At 57.5% G+C, this 18280-nt stretch overlaps 1 protein-coding gene across 1 annotated transcript; it reads left to right on the top strand.

The window, feature by feature from the left end:
- Positions 1–9548: 9548 nt before the first annotated feature.
- Positions 9549–17725, top strand: SDS (serine dehydratase). The gene is made up of 8 exons (XM_086681761.1): positions 9549–9670; positions 12840–12994; positions 13336–13375; positions 13619–13758; positions 13957–14048; positions 14280–14507; positions 16282–16406; positions 17048–17725. The coding sequence occupies exons 2-8, from the start codon at positions 12842–12844 to the stop codon at positions 17254–17256; spliced, it is 987 nt and encodes a 328-aa protein (XP_086537887.1). The 5' UTR covers positions 9549–9670; positions 12840–12841; the 3' UTR covers positions 17257–17725.
- The last annotated feature ends 555 nt before the right edge of the window (positions 17726–18280 follow it).

Below are 18280 nucleotides of genomic sequence, written 5' to 3'. Positions count from 1 at the left end.
ACAGGAGGTGAGCTCCAGGAAGGACCTGGCAGCCGAGATGTTCTTTGCCCTCCTAGGACTACGTGTGACCTCCCCAGGCTTGATGATTAACTCCTGGCTGCTCGCGGTCAAGTTGAGCTGCTTGGCCATGACCCTTGATGAGGGTTCTGGCAGCTTCCTTGCCATCCTCCCACGAAACATGTACCCGTCCTCGTCAAATGTCCTGTCCTGGACGGGGCACTGGGGACGCAGAGGTGGCAAAACCCAGTTCGTGCCCCGAGGTGGCCTCTGGCCTGGAGGGGAGAGGAAGACATCCAATTCAGAGAGCAGAAGGTCCGCATAGGGCAGCTGGGGGTGGGGGAGAATCAGGGAGGGCTTCCTGGAGGAGTGGGGCCTTAGCAAACAGCTTAGACTTGAACAAGAAGCATGATAGCCCTCGAACCACACGGATGTGAACTGCGCAGGTCCACTTATATGTGGGTTTTTTAATACTATACACGTATTTTCTGTTCTTTACGATGTTCTTAAGGTTTTGTTTTGTGTTTTGTTTGTTTGAATAGTAAGTGGGAGCCATGGCAGCGGTTTCTGGAACACAGACCACGGAACCAGCCTCTGGCACAAACACCAGCTCTGCCACTTCCTCGCTGCGCAAACTCGGGTCAGTCCCTCAGCCTCTCTGTGCTTTGTTCCTGCAACTGTAAGAGGGGGCTAGAACACAACCTCTCTGGTGGAGTTACAGGGAGGATCACGCGAGTTAAGACGTGTAAAACATTTCGAACAGCAGACAGTGGCGGCATGCGACGGTGGGAAGTGTGGCGACACGACGTCGTCGGATCACGGAACACTCGTTGCGTGTCAGCATCCAGACCGAGCTCAGAAAGGTCAAGCCGCTGTCCCGAAGTCACACAGCACTGGCAGAGCCAGAGCTCAGAAGCCGAGGGGCCAGGCTCCAGAGCACCTGTCTTAGAAGCGCACCAAGTGGGGACGCCAGGATGGCTGCATCAGAGGGCAGATAAGACTGGAGGGGTGGCCCGGGTCACTGACCCGTGCCCTCCCGGAGCCCAGAGCTACGTTCGTCAGCCAGCCCCTGTCCCTGACGCCCACAGCCGCCAAACACTCACGCTGGCCAGTCCCCCGGGTTATTCATTAAGCTTCCTCTTACCAGCTTCACCCCAGCTGTTGCCAGGGCGAGGAGGGATGGAACCTCGGACACAGGAGACCAGCCCTCCCGATTCCCGTTTAACCCCGGACTCTGTGTCATTCACTTTCCAGGCCGCGGGGGCAGCTTTGCACCAACCGGGGCTAGCCTAGCCCGCGAGTAACCCAGCTGGGATGTGGACCCGGGTCTTCTGATGTCCGATGCAACACGGCATCTCAGCTGAGGTCTCGGATCCCTCGACTCTCGCCAAGACGCTAAATCCTTCTAGCGCAGAGAGGGTCTCAAACCCGGGGGCCGCATTTCAGCTGACTGGAGCTAACCCACCATGTCCTCTAACACAGTATATGTGGCTCTCCACCTGCCACCGTCCCCATCCCTCCCTGTGGCATCCTCAACACCCAACAGGCCCCCGCCCGGCCCCTGAGATCTCTGAGTTTGAGACCCTTGCACACCGGAACTCTCCCTCTCTCTCTCTCGCCCTTGAAAAGAAGGAGTCAGTTATCAAGGGAGAAGCAGAGGGCACAGAAAGGTCGAGCGACTTGGCCCAAGTTGCCCAGCAAACAGGCCACAGGACCAGTCTTCAAGGGAGCCCACATCCAACCTGGATGCTCTTGTCCTCAGAGACTTACACACCCACAGCCATCATGTCTGAGCTGGAAGAATCTATGTGGGCCTAATGCAACCTCTTTCTGGATGGAGAAGCTGAAGCCAGCGGCGGGGGGGGGGGGGGGGGGGGGGGGGGGCGGGGGACAAAAGCGAACAGCTTAACATCTGCCCTCAAGCAAGACCAAGGGAAATTCTTGCCAGACTTTCAGAATTAAGCCTTTCCTTTAGGCATTCAGCAAACATCACCCCAAACCACCAAAACCTAGACCCTAGGGAAGGAGAGATGAAAACAAATATACATTCCTGGTCCTCAAGGGGCTTAGAGTCGACATATCAGTGCATAGATGCCATAAAGTGTTAGGGATGAAAATCAGAGCAACAATAAAATGCCATTAAAAAAAGCTTTTTTTGGGGGGTGGGGGTCCTGACTGGCTTAGGCTAGCAGCGTGGAGCCTGCTTGGGATTCCCTCTCTCTCCCTCTCGCTCTGACCCTTTCCCACACTCTCTCTCTCCCTCCCTCCCCCTCTCTCTCAAAAATAAACTTAGGGGGGGAAAAAAAAACAATGGGGTTGGCAAAAACTCTTCAAAAGCATGAAAACGACAACAACCAGGGCTGGTGAGCATGAGGGAAAATGGCCTCTCTCGTACGTGGCTGGGGCGACCAGAAATTGCTACAGCCTTTCAGAAAATAGATCTGTCGATACCGATTACAATTTAATCCATACCCATTCCCTTGACCAAGACACATTAATTTAAGAGGTTTACTCTCCATGGGGCGCCTGGGTGGCGCAGTCGGTTGAGCGTCCGACTTCAGCCAGGTCACGATCTCGCGTGATCTCGCGTGATCTCGCGTGAGTTCGAGCCCCGCGTCAGGCTCTGGGCTGATGGCTCGGAGCCTGGAGCCTGTTTCCGATTCTGTGTCTCCCTCTCTCTCTGCCCCTCGCCCGTTCATGCTCTGTCTCTCTCTGTCCCAAAAATAAATAAACGTTGAAAAAAAAAAAAAAAGATTATTTAAGAGGTTTACTCTCCAAAGTGAAAAGTGCCAGAGGGTAGGGATATGAGTATGAGAAGGTTTCTTAGAATCCTGTTCGGAACAGCAAACAAAGAAACAAAAAGCTGGAAGCTTGGACGCCCTTGAATCTGGAAATGGTTGTTAAGTCGTAATACGCTCTCAGCACGCAATTTTATGCAGTCATCGCAGAGAATAAATTAGCTGCAACTCTATTGGCCCAAAGAGACAGTCACAACGCATTGTGAGTGAGAAGAGGAGAACATATATACGTACGGTGGATAAGAGCTTCTTTTCTTTTTACGAAGAACCGTGACCCAAAGTGCGTCATATACCAGCCTGCGGTTGCGTAAATACCTGTAGGCTCGTGGAGAACAACGCCGATCACGTAGGTTGTCCTTGGGGGACCTGGGAACTGGGGACGAGGGAGGAGAGGGGTGAGGAGACACGGGGGCCGTAATGAAACCGGGTATGGAAATGTCCCGTCACCTGCACTGTCCAACGTGTTAGCCCCTCATCACCACCTACGGCTGCTGCCCGCGTGAGATGTGTGTGCACAACTTGGGAGCTGAACTGTAAGTCTTGTTCGATCTTCATTAAACCTAAATACTGCGAGTGGCCACCAGCGACTGGATTGGGCAGCAAAATTCTGAAGAATCTAAGAGACAGTGCGGACCCAACATGAGACATATCACTGTCACCAGGAAAGCAAGCAGCATCAGGAAATCCTTAGGCTTTGTGTAACGATGCCCTCGCCCCAAGCCAGACAGATTTGAGTGGCCTGCAGACAGAAAGACAACGACCCAACAGGGACGTAAGTCCCCAAAACGAACACTCGGTCGCAGATGGACGCAACTTTTTTTTTTTTTAATTTCAGATGGACACAACTTTTAAAAATCCCACACCTGGGGCGTCTGGGTGGCTCAGTTGGTGAGCGCCCAGCTCTCGACTTTGGCTCAGGTCACGATCCCAGGGTCGTGGGATCGAGCCCGGTGTCAGGCCCCGTACTGGGCACGGAGCCTGCCTAAGATTTTCTCTCTCCCTCTCCCATTCGCTCTCTGACTCTCCAAAAAAAAAAAAAAAACAAAACAAAACAAAAAAAAACAAAACCCACACCCAGAAAAAAGAGGGAACTTTACACGAAGACACCTGACAAAGACCAGTTCAACCGGGCAGTGAAGGTTAGTATCAGCAGTGATAAGTCACGTCCATACTTGACAGGGCCTTCTCGTGATATGAGAACGCTGAGAGGACCGAGTCACCTCCACGGTCTTCCTCCCCGGATCCCCGAACCTCATCCTACTCATGAGAACAAAACAAAACACAACACAAAATCCACGGCCGGTACTATTTGAAACTGCCAAGGGCATGGAAAGCAAGGAAAAGTCTGGGGAATGTCACAGCCAAGAGGGACTTAAGGAGACAAGGACAAAACATAGCGCGTGCCCCTGGATGGGACTGCGGGGCAAAGGAAGGACGTTAGGGAAGAACCAGGAGGTCTGAATAGAGCACAGACTTCAGGGAGTAACAGGGTATCGATATCGGATCAATAATCGTTTTTTTTAATTTTTAAATTTTTTTTTTTCAACGTTTATTTATTTTTGGGACAGAGAGAGACAGAGCATGAACAGGCGAGGGGCAGAGAGAGAGGGAGACACAGAATCGGAAACAGGCTCCAGGCTCCGAGCCATCAGCCCAGAGCCCGACGCGGGGCTCGAACTCACGGACCGCGAGATCGTGACCTGGCTGAAGTCGGACGCTCAACCGACCGCGCCACCCAGGCGCCCCATTTTTTTTTAATTTTTAAAAAAAAATTTTTTTTAACATTTTTATTTATGAGACAGAGAGAGACAGAGCATGAACAGGGGAGGGTCAGAGAGAGAGGGAGACACAGAATCTGAAACAGGCTCCAGGCTCCGAGCTGTCAGCCCAGAGCCCGACGCGGGGCTCGAACTCGCGAACCGCGAGATCATGACCCGAGCCGAAGTCGGACGCCCAACCGACTGAGCCCCCCACGCGCCCGTCCTGGATCCGTAACTGTGACACATGGACCACAGTAATGTAAGTCGTTAATAACAGGGGACACTGGAAGCCGGGTATCCGGGAAGTCCCTGCACTATCTATCTACACAGTTTTAGAGTTCCTTTTCGGTCCGTCTAAACCTGTTCTAAAATAAAAAAAAGGAGCTTTTCAAAGTCCCTACCCCCAGACCTACAAGCGGGAAATAAACAATACCCCTTACAAGCAGATTCTGTGCAGAAAGCTTCTCCTCCGAGAGGGCTTACATAATGGGGCTGTTTTTACTCCCGTTAACATAGAGCTTCCGTCACAGAAGTCCTGTGTTTCACAGCGAAGACAGAAACAGGCCCAACCCTGGGACAGAGATGTCGAGAAGCTAGCGGATGACAGAGAAGAAGCTGGAAAAGAGATCGGTTGCAAGCCTCAGAGAAAGAAGGGGCAGCGAACAGGAGCTATCCGGGATCATCAGCACAGTTTTTGCCTTCTGCCGGTTATTTGTCTGCATGGCCGGGAAAACGCATGCAGTGAGGCGTGTGTGAGGGAGGAATAATCTTTTGAGCTTATGAACTTATCACTCCCTCCCCCTAACTTCCCTCCCCGGGGAGGAGAGAGAGACAGAGACAAAGACACACGGAGAAAGCAAGCAAGCAAGCAAGGGAAGGAGAGTCCTGACGGACGGCATCGGCTGATGTCCGTGGTGTCACCACTCCCTCGGTGGACAGTTTCAAGCTTGGCTCACGAATGTCCCGCAAAGTTGAGAGTTGGAAGGAACCTACTCCCCAGCTCCACTGCTGGGGGAGGTGGAGGGGGGGGGGGCGTCCTACAAGCAGGGGGTGCTCTTTGCCTCTGGGAAAGGAGGGAAGAACAAAATAAGAGAGAGGGTTTGTGGCAGTGGCCACAACTCGGGGAAGACACCTTGAGTTTCCAAGCATTCTCTGGAACAGTTGCCACGGGCCCCAGACTATAGGACAAGGGCCCACGTGTCTGGGAAGGAGGAAGGGCCCCCAGGCGAGCTGGGGTCGGGGGGCAGACAGCTGAGAACCACCCGGCACCCCACCTTGTACTGCCTTGGCCCCTGAATCTCCCTGCCGTCTCTGGTGAGCAGGAGAAACCCCTCACTGCCTCCAGCTAATTATCTGCATGAAATAAATAAAAATTAGCCTTGGGGGCGCCTGGGTGGCTCCGTCGGTTAAGCGTCCGACTTGGGCCCAGGTCGTGATCTCACGGTTCGTGGGTTCGAGCCCCGCGTCGGGCTCTGTGCTGACAGCTCAGAGCCTGGAGCCTGCTTCAGATTCTGTGTCTCCCTCTCTCTCTCTGCCCCTTCCCCGCTCGCACTCTGTCTCTCTCTCTCTCTCTCAAAAATAAATAAAATAAACATTAAAAAAATAATTAAAATAAAAAATTAAGCAGGGTTAAGGGAAAATAAAGAAGTCTCCATTTGTTGCACATGGAGTGTGTGGTCTGAGATTTAATCCTGCTGCAAATATCTTGATTTTTCTATGAACTTTGGACAAAATCCCTCAGAGGCCACCTGGACCTAGCCAACTCCACCCATCACATGTTGATTGATGGGTGATGATAAGCCCAAGGGGGAGGCCCAGTGTGGCCCTGGGGTCCTGACCTTGGCCGTGGCCAGTTTTAGCCATAAAGGCCCACCAAGAGACTGTTGTCACATTTTCGGATGACGCAAAGCCGGGAGGCGTCCCTACAGACAGCTCTGGCGATGACCGAAGGAGGGGTCACAAAGTCTCAATCGAATCAAATGATGGACTGAAGCCAGGCGAATGAACATGAAGAGGACTGAATGCCAAGCCCCACAGTAGAAATCACAGAGGTTAAGTGCATCACGTCCAAAACAAGATAGGCCTTATCTGATTGGGTTAATTTCACCAAGAAAAAAAAAAAATCGTTTAACTTCTCTGGAGGTCGATTGGGAAGCAGTTGGATACAGAACAACAGCTTTTTAGATAAAGCACATGTCACCCAGGTGGGATTAATTCATTTCTCCTGGTCATATTAACAGAAGTAGAGAAGGTAGAATGAGGGAGATATGGGTCTCATTCCATATTACCCTTACGCAGGTTTCCTTAACCTTGGCACTTCTGATATTTGGGGCCAGATAACCCTGTGTGTTTCTTTGGTGGGGGGCTGTCCTGTGCCTGACAGGATGGTGAGCGGATAGAGAGGGGAATCCAGCGGGGAAGGGGTCCGTACAAACCTGCCCTAAGGCTGCTTACGAGCTCCCAGGGAGAGACTCCAGGGGCCACCAGGCTGCAGAATCCCAAAGAGGCGCTAACCCACGACCGGCTGGGGAGGGAACATGAACGAGGAAGGGAGATTCAGGGCCAGGGGCCCAGCAAGCATGGGAAGGTCCTGGATTACGATAAGGAGATCGAAGACGATCAGAACGGCAGCTGCCACTTTCGGACCCCTTACTCTGTGCCCGGCCCTAGGCTGCAATACCCAGACCCGGGAGGTATCATCGTCCCCATTTCTGGGGGCAAGAAACTGAGGCTCAGGGAAGTGAAGCGACTTCTCTGAGGTCACACCCGGGTGTCAGTTTCAACCCCGGTCTGATGGGCTAGGGAGCCAGAGACCTTAACCAGTCAGCAGACTCCAGGGCCGGAGGCTCCAGCCAGGGCGGGCAAACAGAGAGGGGAGCTGCCCGTTCCTCTCTGAGCTGTGAAAACAATCGTCAGAACCCCCGCCTCCCGCGGCCAAGGACACGCTGATTTGGCCATCCTCGGGGACGCTTCTGGAAAAGGTGTGATGTAATGGAAGCAGCAGGCCCAGGAGAGGGAGGCAGCTTGCCCAAGGTTCCCCAGCCAGACTCCCATCCCTCCTCCCGGGACCGGGACTGCGCTGCCCCCTCGCCTTCCGACGTTGGATAGATCCAGGCCTCAGTTTGCCCATCTGCTAAATGGGAGAGGGTGGGTTGCACTTTCTGCCCCTACTCCTGAAGCCCTTTCAAAGGAGGACTAGATGGAAGAGAAGAGCCCTTGTTCCCCATCACCCAGAGCTAAGAACTCAAACGCCTTCCTGGGTACCAGAAAATAAGGATGACCATCACCTCTCAAGGGTCCACCACTCGCCAAACACTATCCTTATAACTTTACGCCAGTTCGGTTTCAATCCTCGTAACAAATCTACAAAGCGGACACTACTATCAGTTAAAAAACAACAACAACAACAACTGAGGCACAGAGAGGTTAAGTAACTCGTCCAAGGTCACACAGCAAGTCGATGACCAAAGTTGGATTTGAACCTGGGCCCGTCAGAAAAGTGACTCAGTTGCTGTATGAAGGCTGCCACACCTCGGGACGGGAGAGTCACAGGCCCGAACTGATCCCGCTGGGGTCTGCACAGGGACGGCTGCCCCTCCTCCCCCAAGACCTTCCAGGGAGGGGGCACAGGGGAGCAAGTGGCGGATGTCCACAACAGGGGTGTACGTGTGGCCTTTGGTCCTCTTTCGGGCGCTCACACGGTTGGCTGTCTTAACGGGGTGGTTTTCAAATCACAGCAGTGACACATCCTTGCTGAAGCGAATGAAACAACGGGCAGAAGTCTCAGGAAAGACAGACTCGACTTGCCCCACCCCCGGCAGCTCCCGGCCGCCCTCCCCCACCCCCCAGTGCTGCGTCTGCCAAGAACTCCGACTTCCTGAGCCTGTCTGCTCACCTGCGACTGACAGGGGGCTCAACATGCCCACTCGCCTGGCGGTTCCAGAGTTAAGCGAGACCCCACACGGCCACACTCGGAACGGGATCGGCCGCAGGCAGCAGCTTGGGCGTCGTGAGTGCCGGCTGTATACGCTCAGATGCACACAGGGAGGCTGTGCCTACCGCGTGGGAGCTTCGCGATGCCCACGCGTCTTCAGTCCTGCTGCACCCCGTGAGAGGGACGGCTGGGCGGGCTGTCTGTGCCCTCGCGGCCCTCAGTCTCATTGCTATTCTCGTCCTGGCCAGCGGGACAAGAGGGCTTTGTTGAAGGGGCCGGAAAAGACGAGCCGGACGTGTGTGCGCACGCAGCACCCCTGGGGGCTTACGGACCCCTGCCCACGGCCAGAGACAGACAGACAGGAGGCTCGGCACGGGGCAGGGAGTGAGCAGGTCCACACGTAACTGGGTCATCTAATCCGCGGAGGGAGGTTCCATTTTCACACCCCCCCCCCATCTTCCGGATGAGCAGAGGGAGGCTCCAGGAGGCAAACGGACCTGCCCGGGGCAACACAGCTAGTAACCGGCAGAGCCAGGACTTGAACCCCGACCCGCCAGGGTGGTCCCCAGAAGGCCATCTGCCCCTACGAGACGAAAGCGTCACCGAGAGCGCCAGAGGAAGGCAACGGAGACCTGTGCTCACACTGCAGCCCACCGGGGTCCGGGGCCGGCTCATCTCTGTCACCACGTGGGTCTCCGCTTCCCTTGTCGTCAAATGAGGGTAGTGACAGTACCCACTTTCCCCTGGGGGCCCACTAGGTGCCAAGCACCTGCTAGTGACTAAGTGCGCCGTCTCACGCCATCCTCCCGCAGGCCCTGGGGGAGGGTGGGGGTGGGGAAGGGAGGTGGCCACCGAGGACGGAGACCCGAGGGAGCCGCAGGCAGGACAAGCCCGGCCAGCTTCCCCCTCCCCTCCCGGAAGCCCCCGGGCCAGCGGCCAGGGGCGGGGCCTGGCTGGGGGCGTGGCCGGCCCCGGGGCTCCATTGGCTGCCGGGAGGCGCCCGGGGAATAAAGCCTGGGACCGAAGGCCCAGACCGGTAGTCCCTGGGACAAATCGGGAGACCCTCTACCTGCCCCGCTACCCTCCATCTGTCCGAGGCCCATCTACCCAGTCCGTCCATCTAGATCACCTCCTGGCCGTCCCTTCCCGGCTTGCTCGCTCTGTCCAGCCGCCTTGGCCAGGTAAGTACCCCTCTTCAGCCCCACCCCAGACTGGAGTGCTTGCGGCCCAGCGAGGGGGCAGGTTCCAGGCCAAGACGAGGAGGTAGAGTCCGTGGAGCGTAAAAACCCATGCTCTGAAGCCAGACCGGCTGCGTTGGCATCTAGCTCTGGGCCTCAGTGGTCTCTTCTCTAAAATGGGGGTCATGACGGACCCTTCCTCATCAGGCAGTGGGAAGGGTGAGATGAGATCATGTGCTCAAAATGAGAGTTCGTTTTTATTGAGCTCTTGCTATGAGAGGGGAAGTGACTTCTTCTTCTTCTCCTTCTTCTTAACGTTTATTTATTTTTGAGAGACGGAATGCGAGTGGATTAGTGGCAGAGAGAGAGGGAGACACAGAATCCGAAGCGGGGTCCAGGCTCTGAGCTGTCAGCACAGACGCAGGGCTTGAACCCACGAACTGGGAGATCAGGACCTGAGCCGAAGTCGTGATGCTCAGCCGACTGAGCCGCCCAGGCGCCCCGAGGGGGAGTGACTTCTGAGCGAGAGGGGACACATAGACAGCAGCTTCCAGCCCCCTCCCTCCTCCGTGTTTGGCACCCCCCACCCAGGATGTTGTGCTGGAGGGAGCAGTGCCCATAGGGGGTCCCTGCCCCTCATCTGAAGGCATCCGTGGTGCAACCAGACCCAGGTGGGGGCAGAGGCTTCCCAAATCCGCCCGAAAGCAGTCTTGGGGGTATGCCCCCCGCTGCCAACCCGGAGAGCTCCCTGAGGCCAGAGACTGGCGACACGCACACGGGGTCCCGTCAGCCAGAAGGGGGGGTGCCGTTGTTTCAGGAATAACCTCCAGGAGGGTAATAATCAAATAGATATGGGGACGCTTCTGTAATGGGGTGCATCTAGTCTCCAGCTTTTGTTCGGGAGACCTAGGAGAGAAGTGGTATCCGTTCAGGGCCTCCCGCTCCCAGGCCCTGGATGTTAGTTAATTCACACAGACATCAGTTGTCCGTATGTGGGGGAGCTAAGGCTGGGGAGGTGGTCAGGAACCCCATCCCTCGCTTTTCTTCTGAGCCAGGCATATATGGCCCTCTCTGGGAGCCAGAGGCCTGAGCTGGAGGCCGTGGCCAGAGCGGGCTGCACCGGGTGGGTCACTGGAAATGGGGCAGGGGTGGGTGGGGAGGGGCAGCCAGCCTTGTGTGGGACGGAGAAGGACATGGGGACGGCCAGACAGGCTCCCCACGCAACCACCCGCTGATCAGTTCTGGCTCAGCCCGAGTTGGGGAGACCCCAGGAGGAGAAGGGACGTGTGTGGTGGCCAGACTCTGGGCCACTTCAGCTTCTCGATCACCCAGAGCCCGTGCAGAAGGGGAGCCCTGAGCCGCGCCCACAGCCTGCAGCCCGGGTGCTAGACTGTCTCATCCAGTCCTGCCTCCCCCACTAACTAGCTGTGTGGCCTTAGGCAAGTCACATTAATATTCCGGTCCCTGTTGCTGTGGGACCAACCGCCCCAAGGTCAACAGCGTTCATCGTATTGTTGTCTGTCATGGCCCTGGGGCTTATCGGGGCAGTTCGCACTGGGGTCTCTCAGATGGCTGCAGGGTGACATCTCAAGGTCACCCCGCCATGTCTGGCCATCAGCTGTCAGGTAGGGCACCTACATGTGGCCTCTGCATGCGGCCTGGGCTTCTGGGTTTCGAGAGGGGAGCTGCCCCAGAGAGACGGCCAGGCGGAGGCTGTGTCCCCTTCTGTGACTTGGCCTGGGGAGCAGGGCTGCACTGGAGCCAGCAGATTGTGCCGTCTCTTCCCAGCTCCACAGGCAATGACGTCATGTTGGTAGCTCGAGAGTGGCCTTGGAGAAGGTTACGTACAGAACAGAAGTGCGCCCGCTACAAATCGGGGCTTTGTCTTGGGAGAGTCCATTGTTGAACATTTACAAGCACACCACCGCTTGGAAATCGCATCGTGTCTTTTCCAGCTGCGGCCACAGACCACCCCCCTCCTCCAGGGTTCAAGGGGAGGAAACACAGAGCCCGCCTCTCACTGAGAAAAGCATCTGTGTCCCATCGTGAAGGGATGGGAAGGGCTTGCAGGGGCCATCCTGGGAAACACAATCCGAGCCTGTGTCCTCATCGGGAGAATGGGATAATGATGGCACCTCCCAGGATTGGTCAAAGGAATAAGTGAATTGATATTGGTAAAGCTTAGGGGCGCCCGGATGGCTCAGTTGGTTAAGCGTCTGACTCTTGATTTTGGCTCAGGTCATGATCTCACCGCTCATGAGACTGAGCCCCGCATCGGGCTCTGTGCTGACAGCCCAGAGCCTGCTTGGGATTCTCTCTCTCCTTCTCTCTCTCTGCCCCTCTCCTGCTCATGTTCTCTCTCTCTCTCAAAATAAATAGGTAAACTTAAACTATATATATCTGTCAAGTTTAAAATAGTGCCTGGCACATGGTAATCGCTTCATAAGCAATTAATAAACAATATAGTAATTATTATAAAATAATAATAATAATAAAAAGCTTTCCCTGGTTGGGTACAGGGCTTTCCAAAGGTTAGTATAAAAAAATACACGTGTTTAAATAAAGAGGCAATACCTCTTCGTAGCAAAATAGTTAAATAGCACGAAAGGGGACGCCGAGTGCCCGCTCTCCCCAGAGAGCATTTCTCACCCTAGCAAGTTTCTTGTGTGTTTCCTGCGATGTTCTATGCCCGCAGAAGCCTATGGATTGTGTGTGTGTGTGTGTGTGTGTGTGTGTGTGTGTGCGCGCGCGTGTCCCCATGTCCTCGCACAGACTATACATACCCACCGTCCTGCCCCTTCTTTAGCACGTAACCGTCTCGCAGCTCGCTCTGCATCCGCCCCTGCAAAACCATCTGAGTCACGCCCCTTGACAGGTGCCAGGTCCCAATGCTATTTCTGAGTTCACAGCTTCCCAGCACAGTGTGCCCTGGGGGGGGGGGCTTCCCCCCATTTTACAGACGAGGCAGCTGGAGCTGAGGGGGCATCGCTCGTCTGATGTCACCTGGTGAGTAGGTGGCTCAGTTGAGATGGGAATCCAGGCGTCCGGGATGCTTCTCATGTGGGCGTTTCCCTCGGCCTCGTGGGAGGGGAGGGCAGGGCCCGCTGGCAGGTGCACCGAGGGCCCCGGGGCCGGCTCTCCCGACCATCTGGGTCTCCTTCCCGCCTCCCAGCAATGACGTCTGGAGAGCCCCTGCACGTGCGGACCCCCGTCCGTGACAGCATGTCCCTGTCCAAAGTGGCGGGCACCAGCGTCTATCTCAAGATGGACAGCGTCCAACCTTCAGGCTCCTTCAAGATCCGGGGCATCGGACATCTCTGCAGGATGGTACAGGACGGGCTCCGCGGCGTCTGAGGGAGGGGGGCAGGCCCTCTCTCCTCGACAGGGCGAGGCCAGAGCTGTGTGAAGTCCCATGACGCATCCACGGTTAGCACTGCCCCCAAAGAGGCAGTGCCCGCCCGGGAGGGTCTGCCCATGGACTCGTCCCAGAGCCGTCATTTGCTTGCCTTCCCCCCCCCCCCCCCGCACCCTTCCCTGAGTCAGGCCCTTTGGGGAGGGGCGATGTCCGCGGAGAGGCAAGGGCAATACGAAGTCCTACTCCCTGGGGGAGGGGAGAGCCCGGGGAAAGCCTGGGACGTGGGCCTGACCCTCCCCCCTTGTCTCCACAGTGGGCTGAGCAAGGCTGTGAACATTTCGTCTGCTCCTCGGGTCAGTGGCGGCGTGCCTCCTCCTGTGTGTCCCAGGGCCGAGCGCTCTACCTCTCTGGGCCCTGGTTTCCCCAGCGATGAGCCATTACAAACGCCCACGGCAGCCCCCCGTTCGGAATTCCAGGGGGAAGGCAGGAAGTCACTGGGGGGGGGGGGGTGTTCGGAGCCCCGAGGCTGGGGACGACAGTCCCAGCTGGGCTCCCAGGCCATCCTTCACTGACACTCTCCACCCCATCCCCGGCAGCGGGCAACGCAGGCATGGCAGCCGCCTATGCCGCCAGGAAGCTGGGCATCCCTGCCACCATCGTCGTGCCCAGCACCACACCTGCCCTCACCATCGAGCGGCTCAAGAATGAGGGCGCCGTGGTCAAGGTGGTGGGTGAGGTGAGCACCAACCCGGGGGCAGGGACCACGGGGCGGGGGGGCACCTGGTGGCAGGGCAGGGTCCCCCCAGCCCCTCACCCTCTCCAACCTCCCCAGAGCACCAACCTGGGGCAGGGACCACGGGGTGGGGGGTACCTGGGGGCAAAGCAGGGTCCCCCCAGCCCCTCACCCTCTCCAACCTCCCCTGTGATCTTGCAGATGTTGGATGAGGCCTTTGAGCTGGCCAAGGCCCTGGCAAAGAACAACCCAGGCTGGGTCTACATTCCTCCCTTTGACGACCCCCTCATCTGGTATGTGGAGCCCCAAGGCACCCGGTGCAGGGGGCGACAGAGGGCTCTCGTGGGCAGGTGACTGATGCGGGCAGCCGGAAACCCGGGTGGAGGTGGGGAGGAGGCGACTGGCCCAAAGCCCGTCAGCCGCCTGGGTTGAGGACGAGCATCTCCAGGATCGCCCCCAGCCCCCGTGGGGTCTCCAGGGAGCCCAGCCCTGACCCCCCCCCCACCCCGTCCCTAACTCTCCAGGGAAGGCCACACTTCCATCGTGGAAGAACTGAAGGAGACGCTGAGTGCAAAGCCGGGGGCCATCGCGCTGTCGGTGGGTGGCGGGGGCCTGCTGTGCGGAGTGGTCCAGGGGCTGCAGAAGGTGGGCTGGGGGGACGTGCCCGTCATCGCCATGGAGACCGCCGGAGCCCACAGCTTCCACGCCGCCACCACCGCGGGCAAGCTCGTCTCCCTGCCCCAGGTTACCAGGTGAGCAGCGGGGCCCCCTCCGGCGGATGTTCAGCAGGCCTTGGGAAGCCCACCTCGGTGCCCGCTGCGAGGCAGAGCCCCGCTACCCGTCCCATTTTACAGACGAGGAAACTGAGGCTTTCCACGTGCCCAGAGTCACACGGCCAGAGAGTGGGTCTGCTGGGACCGAGCCCAGGTCTGTGTGACTCTGTAGGATGAACGTCACATTTCTTCACGTGAAGAGTTCACTGTTAATCACGGACCGAGGCCCCTGCCACAGGGTTTTACACCCCTCGTTAATCTGCCAAATGGTTGGCCCCTAATAGGGGCCAGTCTGAGCCCCTAACAGGTGCAAGCATTGCCGATCCCGGGGACAGGGTGGTGAACAAACACAGCCCCTGCTCCTAAGGAGTTCATATTCCAGCCCCGAACCTTTGACAGATGGTATGTAATTAGGATTAGGTTTGGCACGTTATACAGGAGGCCCAAGTAACAGTGACTTAAACAAAATGGAGCTTTACTTCCTCTCTATAAAGTGAAAAAAATGTCTAGAGGTACACAGTCTCGGGGCAGGGAGCTCCCTGAAGCCAGGGGTCCAGGTTCCTCGAGTTTGTTCTCCATCATCCTCATCATGTAGCCTTACAGCCCAAAAGGGCTGCCTAAGTGCCAACTGTCACACCCACGGTCCATCTGGCCAGAAAGAGCCATGCCCCCTGCCTTTAAAGACACAGTACTTCCACTGACCTCTCACTGGCCAGCATTTAGTCACATGGCCACAACTACTGCAGGGGAGGCTGGGAAATGTCTTCCTATCGGGTCTCCACGTGTGCAGCTAGAACAGATATTGGGTAGACAGGTCCCTACCTCAGATAGGGAAGACTGAGTCCAGGTGAGACCTCCTTGTGGATTCCTGAGCCTGGTACCCAGCAGCCACCATGTTGGCCTCTGATCCTGCGCCGTAGGCATTGAAATAATGGCGGAGTGCCTACCACGAGTCACGTGCCAGGGCTCAGGGCTCAGGTGGTTCAGGCTGCAGGTGCTCATGGGAGACGTGAGCTGGGAATAAAGCCGACGATGACTCCAGGGAGGGCGGGGAGAAAGACAAGGCACCGATTACGCGTGCAGGTCCCAGGGTTACGTGGATCCTGCTCCGGGTGCCCACACCACCACTCCCTGAACACATAACCGTGGGCCAGTGACCCGCGTGCTCTCTGCCTGGGTTTCCTCTTCCACGGAATCGAACCAGTGGAATGGCAAACACAGCCGTGAGGATTTAAAAATGCGCATAAAACGGGTGGTACCTCATACTCCCTCGAGAAGGGGTCGCTATGTCTGTTTATGGGGGAGGACCGACCGTTTGAGAGTTCCGTCCGGAGACAGGCACTGGGGTCCCTGGGGGACTCCTTGGAGGAGGTGGCCTTAATCCTGAGCCTTGAAGGACAGGGCGGGACTTGGACGGGCAGAGTGGTGCCCAGCTTAGGGAGGGTCGAGCAGGTGGCGTCCTTTCAGGGAACCGCAAGGGGGCTTTTCCGTCCACGTGCATCAGGATAGGCTATTTACCCCACTCACGCCTCCGCGTCTTATGAGACCTCACTCTGACGGGGAGCCTCTGGGGCCTTTCAGTGCTTTACAGCCACAGAGGGCATGCCCCGCGCCCCTGCCCGTGGACCCCACTTCCCTCCTCCCTCTCAAATCCATTTGTCTCTTTCTATCCCTCCTCGTCCCGATCTCTGCCGCCTTCCTCCCTCCTCTTTTCCCCCGTTCCGGCCTTCTTCTCCATCACCACCTCTCCCAGTGTGGCCAAGGCCCTGTGCGTGAAGACCGTGGGGGCTCAGGCCCTGAAGCTGTTTCAGGAACACCCCATTTTCTCTGAGGTGATCTCGGACCAGGAGGCTGTGGCCGCCATTGAGAAGTTTGTGGGTATGTGCCAAGTCCTTCCAAGCCCTGCCGGCTCGGGGACTAACTGGTGACCTAACAGATCCCATTCACGACAAATTTTCCTCACAGTTCTGTCTCCCACCCCTTGCTAGAACTTCCCGTTAATGAAAGATAATACAAGGCAGCGGTATAACTAGAAAGGCCAGAGCCACAAGTGAAGAGGACTGATAACCATGATAGCAGGGAGCTTCCTGGTAGCCAGGGTGAAAAAGGAAAGCCAACCCTAGGGTTGGCTTCAGAAGTGGGTCTGTGATGCGGTTGGACTCTTTCTGGGTTCAGCCTAGGACAGGGACCACACACACGCACACACACACACACACACACACACAAAAGGGAGCACTTAATCCTCCTGTACCAGCCGGCGGTTTGGCTAATCAACCATGGCGGTCTTGCTCAAGTGACGGCCCAAGCCTTCTCAACACAGTGCTCGGGCAGTTAACATGCATCGGTGGGAGCGCTCCGGGTGAAACCTAGCCCTGCCTCAGGGTTCCGAAGGTCAACTAGGATAGCGATGGGAGGTTTGGTGCCCAGACTCCTAGCCCCGAGTCTTTCCCAGGGACCCAACAGTCCCCTTGCCCCCCGCGGAAGCCAGGCCCCACCCTCATCACCCCCTCCTCTGGCAGATGACGAGAAGATCCTGGTGGAGCCCGCCTGCGGGGCGGCCCTGGCCGCCGTGTACAGCCACGTGGTTCAGAAGCTTCAAGCGGAGGGGAAGCTCCGTGCCCCGCTGTCCTCCCTCGTGGTCATCGTCTGTGGCGGCAGCAACATCAGTCTGGGCCAGCTGCGGGCCCTCAAGGAACAGCTGGGCATGAAGAACGGGCTGCCCAAGTGAGGGCCTTTCTCCGCCACCGGCCTCCCCTACCCGGGGCGGGGGTGGGGGGTAGGTACCCCCGGGTGAGCTGGAGTTTTATCCAGCGTCTCACTGTAAATATTATTCTTGTGTCTGCCGGTGAGCCTGCGGCCCCGACCGGCGGTTCCTTCGGTTCCTTCTGGGCCGAGGGGCCGAAGCCCCAAGGTGGGGGACGGGTCGGCCGCCAGCGAGGCTGGATCTGAACCTCTCCGGCGTCTCCGCGCGACTATCCTGGCCACCCCTGCTAGGCGACGGCTGCCCGCGTGTCCCCTACCAGGTCCCCAGGGCGGGGTGGGCCCCCTCCCTGGAGGGGGCCATGGTCGGGGCCAGGGGCCAGAACTGAGAACCAGCTGCCCCCCCCCAAGCCCCGCCCAGCCCCGCCCTCAGGCGTTTTTCTAATTGCAGACTTTTTCGTTGAAAAAGAAAACAATATATTTATGGACTGAAGGTCCTTTGGGCTCCTCCTCCATCGCAGTCGGCCTCCCTCCCCTCCCCCACCCCACTCGCCCGCTCGCGGCCTCGGCTCTCAACAGCGAGCTCCCTGCACCCTCACCCCTGTAACGTCGGGGCCCCGAGGACACGGAGGCCAGGACCCTGCGCGCAGCTGGGCTCGCGCGCCCGGAGACAGCGAGCAGGAAGCTAGGAAGGGCGCTGAACCAGAGCTGGGGCAAAGGGCGGCCTCCACTGGAGGCGGAACCAGCCGGAGAGGCGGACGAGGCTTCGAATGACTTAGCACAGAACCGCTGGGAGCAGAGCAGCGAGCCCCCTACCGGTGGGGGTGGGCAAAGCTACACCGACCGGACACCCATCTCCGGGGTAGGGGAAGGGGCGGACTTGAAGAGAAGGTCACTCAAACCACGACACCCGTCTTCCGAGGAAAGCGTGGGCGGAAGCCAGCGAACGAAAACAGACCGAGGAAGCCCTGCCAGGGCTCCCCGAGGTCCGAGAGGGGCACCCACGCTGCTCACGGGCATCCCTGCGCCTCCGGCAGCAGCCTCAGGCAATT

The sequence above is a fragment of the Puma concolor genome, chromosome D3 (assembly GCF_028749965.1).
Source record: "Puma concolor isolate L17-30 chromosome D3, mPumCon1.1.hap2, whole genome shotgun sequence".
NCBI classification, from domain to species: Eukaryota; Metazoa; Chordata; class Mammalia; order Carnivora; family Felidae; genus Puma; species Puma concolor.
The sequence above is the reverse complement of the archived record's forward strand: the minus strand, read 5'-3'. Positions and strand labels throughout refer to the sequence as shown.